We start from the raw sequence: 7,942 nt of genomic DNA, 5'->3' as shown, positions 1-7,942 counted from the left end.
GTATGTCCAGTTGGAGCAGTGTCAAACACAATAGTTGCATAATCCATTGTTTGCACCAACCTAAGGAATATAAACATGTCAGTGATAATACATCGTTAATGCGAGACAGACAACTATTAGAAGAACCAAATGGCTTGGAGTGTAATAAATTACTTCAACATCTCAGCAAAACTCATGGCCTCATCGATGCCAGGAATCGCATTAGCCAAATCAGAGAATAAACCATCCATGCCTTCTGGACCAGCCATGTCATCAGTTTCAACGGTAGGATCCACCTCCTGAGAAAAGCAAACACAAGATTCAGTCACTTCTAAGAGGTAAGGAGTGTGAGTAACATAGAAACAGACACACAAAAGAGCTTAAAGCGTAGAAGATTAGCCATGAACTCATCATCAAGCCTGTCTATTAGAGGCGATCCGGAACCACCAGAAAGAAACAGCAATTTTATAAAACCTCTGCTTGAATTTGGCATAACCAGTCTCGAATTTTACTATCTATATCTATCATGGCCAAAATTCAATTAGATATAAAAATTTCCTAACAAAGCTCTATTAGCCAGAAAGAAACCATACCAAGAGAATACAAATTGTTCTTATATCCAAATTCCAAACCTAATCCCCAAAATTAGAGTGGGGATATGCAAATTCCAAACCTCAACACTGTTGGGGATCAATCTCAATCAATCATAAAAATTGATCCAACAATCGAGCGAATTCAGATACGAAAACGCAGATTGAGATTGAAATTTGAATCAGAGAACCCTAATTCCACATAAGATCATATAACTCCACCACGATCTAGAAGAGGAAAAAAAATAAAAGAAAATAGGAGAAAGCTTTTACCATGGCAAAGAGATTAGAGAAACCTTGAACCAAAGTGGGGGATTTAGTGAAGCGCTTCTGAAACGCATCACTAAGGTTGTGAGCAGGGTCGGTGGAGATGATGAGAACGGAGGATCGAACACTGGCCAGACAAATTGCGAGAATCGAACTGCAAGTCGTCTTCCCGACACCTCCTTTACCTCCGACGAAAACCCATTTTAGTGACTCTTGGTCTAGAATGTTCCGTACTGTTGCCTCCGGCATATCCGCCGCCATTGTTAAAATTATTGATTGCTTCGTCCTTCTTCTCTCCGTCCGCCGCTACCAATCTAATTAATAGAGAGCTGCTGACTTGTTCGGCGTTGTTGTTTGTACATTATTTGCAATTGCAATTGCAATGCAAGAGGAGACTTAACCGACCCGGTTCACTTTGTTGGTTTTGTTGATATCTCTTTATCTGTTCCTTTGGTGGTTATGGTTTTTTACTTTTTTTTTAGTGCAATATATTCGGTTTAAATCGGTTTATAGAGAACCATGTTATAAAATCAGCCCCCAAACCCAATTATACAAATCCGATCCCGTTGCAAAAGAAGATATTTTAACTTGGTCGGTTAATTACTTATTTACACACCTCATCTTTAACCGTAGGTAGATAAGACTTGTTTAGTAAAGCGAGTTGTAAGTAACAGCGGTTGCAACAATGGAAGAGATGCAGATTAGAAACGAGGGAAGCAAAGTAACATTCAAGAGCCACTTCTCCGGTAAGTATCCTGAAACTGTTATGGTCCCGTCCGCTATGACCCGAGCAAGCGTACCAGCTTCTGTTGATAGTAAACCTCCGTTGAATGTTCCTCGGGACAGCCTCGATGACATTACCCTCGATAGNATTTACTTGCTCAATCACTTCTTTCAAGCCCTCAAGTCTTCCCAACAGAGCATCCTCTCCAAACTCATCCTCTATGCCAAACATACGGCTCATCTGCATTAGCAACAAGTTGCATGAAAAAACAGCCAAAGAAGAAACCAAAGAGCAATATCAATGGACAAGCAAACTGAAATTCACAAGCTTATAGACATGCCTGAGTCATCAAGCCACCAAATCTACTCTTCAATGACATCAACTTGGAAAGTCCCTTTTCTAGTGTGGCTGGAAACTGTAACAGGCGGAGAGTATGTCCAGTTGGAGCAGTGTCAAACACAATAGTTGCATAGTCCATTGTTTGCACCAACCTAAGGAATAGAAACATGTCAGTGATAATACATCGTTAATGCGAGACAGACAACTGTTAGAAGAACCAAATAGCTAGCTTGGAGTGTAATAAATTACTTCAACATCTCAGCAAAACTCATGGCCTCATCGATGCCAGGAATCGCATTAGCCAAATCAGAGAATAAACCATCCATGCCTTCTGGACCAGCCATGTCATCAGTTTCAACGGTAGGATCCACCTCCTGAGAAAAGCAAACACAAGATTCAGTCACTTCTAAGAGGTAAGGAGTGTGAGTAACATAGAAACAGACACACAAAAGAGCTTAAAGCGTAGAAGATTAGCCATGAACTCATCATCAAGCCTGTCTATTAGAGGCGATCCGGAACCACCAGAAAGAAACAGCAATTTTATAAAACCTCTGCTTGAATTTGGCATAACCAGTCTCGAATTTTACTATCTATATCTATCATGGCCAAAATTCAATTAGATATAAAAATTTCCTAACAAAGCTCTATTAGCCAGAAAGAAACCATACCAAGAGAATACAAATTGTTCTTATATCCAAATTCCAAACCTAATCCCCAAAATTAGAGTGGGGATATGCAAATTCCAAACCTCAACACTGTTGGGGATCAATCTCAATCAATCATAAAAATTGATCCAACAATCGAGCGAATTCAGATACGAAAACGCAGATTGAGATTGAAATTTGAATCAGAGAACCCTAATTCCACATAAGATCATATAACTCCACCACGATCTAGAAGAGGAAAAAAAATAAAAGAAAATAGGAGAAAGCTTTTACCATGGCAAAGAGATTAGAGAAACCTTGAACCAAAGTGGGGGATTTAGTGAAGCGCTTCTGAAACGCATCACTAAGGTTGTGAGCAGGGTCGGTGGAGATGATGAGAACGGAGGATCGAACACTGGCCAGACAAATTGCGAGAATCGAACTGCAAGTCGTCTTCCCGACACCTCCTTTACCTCCGACGAAAACCCATTTTAGTGACTCTTGGTCTAGAATGTTCCGTACTGTTGCCTCCGGCATATCCGCCGCCATTGTTAAAATTATTGATTGCTTCGTCCTTCTTCTCTCCGTCCGCCGCTACCAATCTAATTAATAGAGAGCTGCTGACTTGTTCGGCGTTGTTGTTTGTACATTATTTGCAATTGCAATTGCAATGCAAGAGGAGACTTAACCGACCCGGTTCACTTTGTTGGTTTTGTTGATATCTCTTTATCTGTTCCTTTGGTGGTTATGGTTTTTTACTTTTTTTTTAGTGCAATATATTCGGTTTAAATCGGTTTATAGAGAACCATGTTATAAAATCAGCCCCCAAACCCAATTATACAAATCCGATCCCGTTGCAAAAGAAGATATTTTAACTTGGTCGGTTAATTACTTATTTACACACCTCATCTTTAACCGTAGGTAGATAAGACTTGTTTAGTAAAGCGAGTTGTAAGTAACAGCGGTTGCAACAATGGAAGAGATGCAGATTAGAAACGAGGGAAGCAAAGTAACATTCAAGAGCCACTTCTCCGGTAAGTATCCTGAAACTGTTATGGTCCCGTCCGCTATGACCCGAGCAAGCGTACCAGCTTCTGTTGATAGTAAACCTCCGTTGAATGTTCCTCGGGACAGCCTCGATGACATTACCCTCGATAGGAGCGATAAGTTCACGCCTTCAAGCACTTCTGCGGATACAAAAGTGATGAATGCAGAGGCGACGTACTGAGGAACCGAGTACGGCACAATGATGTGGAAGCTGAGGAGAATGCCAATGCACAACATCATCTCTGATGCTAGCAGAACCTGCCTGGAAATAAGTCTTTAATTTGCAAAATGAAACCTTATGGTATGCAGACAGTACTTTTTTGTAGATTGTAACTAATGAATTAGAATCATATTGTGAAGTGNGTGTGGCTGGAAACTGTAACAGGCGGAGAGTATGTCCAGTTGGAGCAGTGTCAAACACAATAGTTGCATAATCCATTGTTTGCACCAACCTAAGGAATATAAACATGTCAGTGATAATACATCGTTAATGCGAGACAGACAACTATTAGAAGAACCAAATGGCTTGGAGTGTAATAAATTACTTCAACATCTCAGCAAAACTCATGGCCTCATCGATGCCAGGAATCGCATTAGCCAAATCAGAGAATAAACCATCCATGCCTTCTGGACCAGCCATGTCATCAGTTTCAACGGTAGGATCCACCTCCTGAGAAAAGCAAACACAAGATTCAGTCACTTCTAAGAGGTAAGGAGTGTGAGTAACATAGAAACAGACACACAAAAGAGCTTAAAGCGTAGAAGATTAGCCATGAACTCATCATCAAGCCTGTCTATTAGAGGCGATCCGGAACCACCAGAAAGAAACAGCAATTTTATAAAACCTCTGCTTGAATTTGGCATAACCAGTCTCGAATTTTACTATCTATATCTATCATGGCCAAAATTCAATTAGATATAAAAATTTCCTAACAAAGCTCTATTAGCCAGAAAGAAACCATACCAAGAGAATACAAATTGTTCTTATATCCAAATTCCAAACCTAATCCCCAAAATTAGAGTGGGGATATGCAAATTCCAAACCTCAACACTGTTGGGGATCAATCTCAATCAATCATAAAAATTGATCCAACAATCGAGCGAATTCAGATACGAAAACGCAGATTGAGATTGAAATTTGAATCAGAGAACCCTAATTCCACATAAGATCATATAACTCCACCACGATCTAGAAGAGGAAAAAAAATAAAAGAAAATAGGAGAAAGCTTTTACCATGGCAAAGAGATTAGAGAAACCTTGAACCAAAGTGGGGGATTTAGTGAAGCGCTTCTGAAACGCATCACTAAGGTTGTGAGCAGGGTCGGTGGAGATGATGAGAACGGAGGATCGAACACTGGCCAGACAAATTGCGAGAATCGAACTGCAAGTCGTCTTCCCGACACCTCCTTTACCTCCGACGAAAACCCATTTTAGTGACTCTTGGTCTAGAATGTTCCGTACTGTTGCCTCCGGCATATCCGCCGCCATTGTTAAAATTATTGATTGCTTCGTCCTTCTTCTCTCCGTCCGCCGCTACCAATCTAATTAATAGAGAGCTGCTGACTTGTTCGGCGTTGTTGTTTGTACATTATTTGCAATTGCAATTGCAATGCAAGAGGAGACTTAACCGACCCGGTTCACTTTGTTGGTTTTGTTGATATCTCTTTATCTGTTCCTTTGGTGGTTATGGTTTTTTACTTTTTTTTTAGTGCAATATATTCGGTTTAAATCGGTTTATAGAGAACCATGTTATAAAATCAGCCCCCAAACCCAATTATACAAATCCGATCCCGTTGCAAAAGAAGATATTTTAACTTGGTCGGTTAATTACTTATTTACACACCTCATCTTTAACCGTAGGTAGATAAGACTTGTTTAGTAAAGCGAGTTGTAAGTAACAGCGGTTGCAACAATGGAAGAGATGCAGATTAGAAACGAGGGAAGCAAAGTAACATTCAAGAGCCACTTCTCCGGTAAGTATCCTGAAACTGTTATGGTCCCGTCCGCTATGACCCGAGCAAGCGTACCAGCTTCTGTTGATAGTAAACCTCCGTTGAATGTTCCTCGGGACAGCCTCGATGACATTACCCTCGATAGGAGCGATAAGTTCACGCCTTCAAGCACTTCTGCGGATACAAAAGTGATGAATGCAGAGGCGACGTACTGAGGAACCGAGTACGGCACAATGATGTGGAAGCTGAGGAGAATGCCAATGCACAACATCATCTCTGATGCTAGCAGAACCTGCCTGGAAATAAGTCTTTAATTTGCAAAATGAAACCTTATGGTATGCAGACAGTACTTTTTTGTAGATTGTAACTAATGAATTAGAATCATATTGTGAAGTGGTTCTACCTTTCTTCAAACATGTTGCTGAAGTGGTGTCCGACTATAACGTTAACTGGAAGCACCGTTAGGCCGAGGCAAGCAAGAAAGATTGCAACTGCGTTGGTTTGCCAGGCAAAGTAATAACTAGTGATGACGCTGCTTTCAGCTACCAAGATCTCCATCGCATATTTGAGCATGAAGTAGACAAATAGCTGAACCTGGAGATCCACCATTGTGTTCTTTGTTCAACATATGGCTAGCTATTGGTTAAATTAGAAAATTAAACTTAGACTCAACTCATATTATACTTTTACTGAAGGTGAAAGCAACCGGTATGCTGACATAATTGAATTTACTGGCTTTCGGTCCTCTTCACAATTCTCATCTTCATAAATTGTCTTTTGTTTAGCTTCACATGGAGCAAAGGCGCCACAATATTTTCATCCAAAGTACCTAAACTTGAAGTTGAAGTCCCTGCATATATATATATATACATGCAAAGTCAGAGGGAACACTTAATTTAACATATCGAAAAGTCTGATTACCTTTCTGTGGCACAACATCCTCTCTCTCAGGTTCTTTAAAGTATATCCATAACAAGAGCAAGAATACCAGCCACGCCGACGCCATGAACCAACCCGGTAATGTATTCTCGTTGAAGGTGAGATTGCAAATCTTGAAGTTAGTTTGAAATAAGCAGGCAAGCGCTGGACCACATGCCATTCCTAGCGCACTTGCACTAACAAATCCAGCAGAAGCCTTCATTCTAAGCTTGAGTGGCACACAATCACTTATATAACGCCTATTTATTACCCTTGCAGAGCCTAACCTGAGGTAAAACAGATCATATACTGTACAAATCAATCACTGTGTTAACATAGGCAGAGTAGTAAATGCGCTGGTATTGCTTGAAACTTACCCACAGAAGAGGCGACCGAGCAGAAGAAGTACAATAGAGTTCATATCATAGGCCAAGGCGTAAAATGCGTTGCCAAAGATAAGAACAATGCTGCTAAACAAAAGCGGCTTAAGATAAGATCTGTTTGACCATGCACTGAAATAGATTGAAGAAAACAGTTGAGCAACTGCCATGGAGCCAATCACCACACCGCAAACAGTTGCTGCAGCTCCAAGGCTAAGCGAGTAACTATCCGCCGTAGGGACTACGATGTAGGTGTTGACCATATACAGAAAAGCGTTAACCAAATTCAGGAACAGGGACAGAAAATGAAATTTTTCCTCAGCAACAGGATCTTGTAGAGAAGGCGAGTCTTCCAATATGATTAACGCATGTTTCCCGAGGAACTCCAGAAAGCTTGTCGAGTTTGATAGCTTCCTGACAGCAGCATTGATAGAATCAACCATAGCATCCTGCAGTACATGTATTCTTAAATTACTAGTCACAACAAAATAACTTGTTGTCAGCTGCAGAAAGACAAAAACTGATTAGGCATGCGAAGAGATGTTTTGTATGATAACCGGGTTAGATAAAACAGATTGGTCATATATTGAAGTATGGATCCCTTGGTGGTCCTGAAGTGCTGCAAGATTGCGAGAAACAGACCCAGCAACAGCTCCAACACCCTGCATATATATATTGCAAGGAGAAGTTAAACAGGAGCATTTAGTTTAGGTGTCATACTACATGCATGTAGAAGAAAAAAGAAGAAAGTGAGGTAAAGACATGGTTACCACTTGCTTGAAGACTTGTTGTAGCTGAGAGTAAGGGTGATTTGAACGAGTTCTGACGTAGTAGTCTGTGAATTTGTAGTAAAAATGCTTATCAATTTTCTTCAGGATCTTACGGATACCAATGGCGTTCATCTCAAGGAAACAGAGTAGCCGCAACAGATCATGTCCTACTTGTCTGTATCCTTGTTCAAGCTCGCATATGTTGTTTTGCTGAAAAACTGCATTGCGTTGTTGTCCAAGAGATGATAATCTGTGTCCGAGCAGTCCTTGTTGTTCCAGAAGAAACAAGACAACCTTTTCAATCTAATTAACCAAAAAAAAAAAAACCAAT

At 40.5% G+C, this 7,942-nt stretch overlaps 1 protein-coding gene and 1 pseudogene across 1 annotated transcript in view; both read right to left on the bottom strand.

Moving 5' to 3' along the window:
• The window catches only part of LOC104778513 (ATPase GET3-like), a 5,565-nt gene extending 4,386 nt beyond the window's left edge, over positions 1 to 1,179 (bottom strand). The window contains exons 1-3 of the mRNA XM_019242513.1: positions 843 to 1,179; positions 154 to 278; positions 5 to 60 (exon numbers count right to left, since the gene is read on the bottom strand). Coding sequence (XP_019098058.1) covers positions 5 to 60; positions 154 to 278; positions 843 to 1,097 — 436 coding nt within the window. The 5' untranslated portion in view covers positions 1,098 to 1,179. The remainder of the gene's footprint in view (positions 1 to 4; positions 61 to 153; positions 279 to 842) is intronic.
• Positions 5,441 to 7,914, bottom strand: LOC104778510 (annotated as a pseudogene).

This window comes from Camelina sativa, chromosome 3, assembly GCF_000633955.1.
Source record: "Camelina sativa cultivar DH55 chromosome 3, Cs, whole genome shotgun sequence".
NCBI lineage: Eukaryota > Viridiplantae > Streptophyta > Magnoliopsida > Brassicales > Brassicaceae > Camelina > Camelina sativa.
This window is presented reverse-complemented; position numbering and strand designations above follow the sequence as displayed.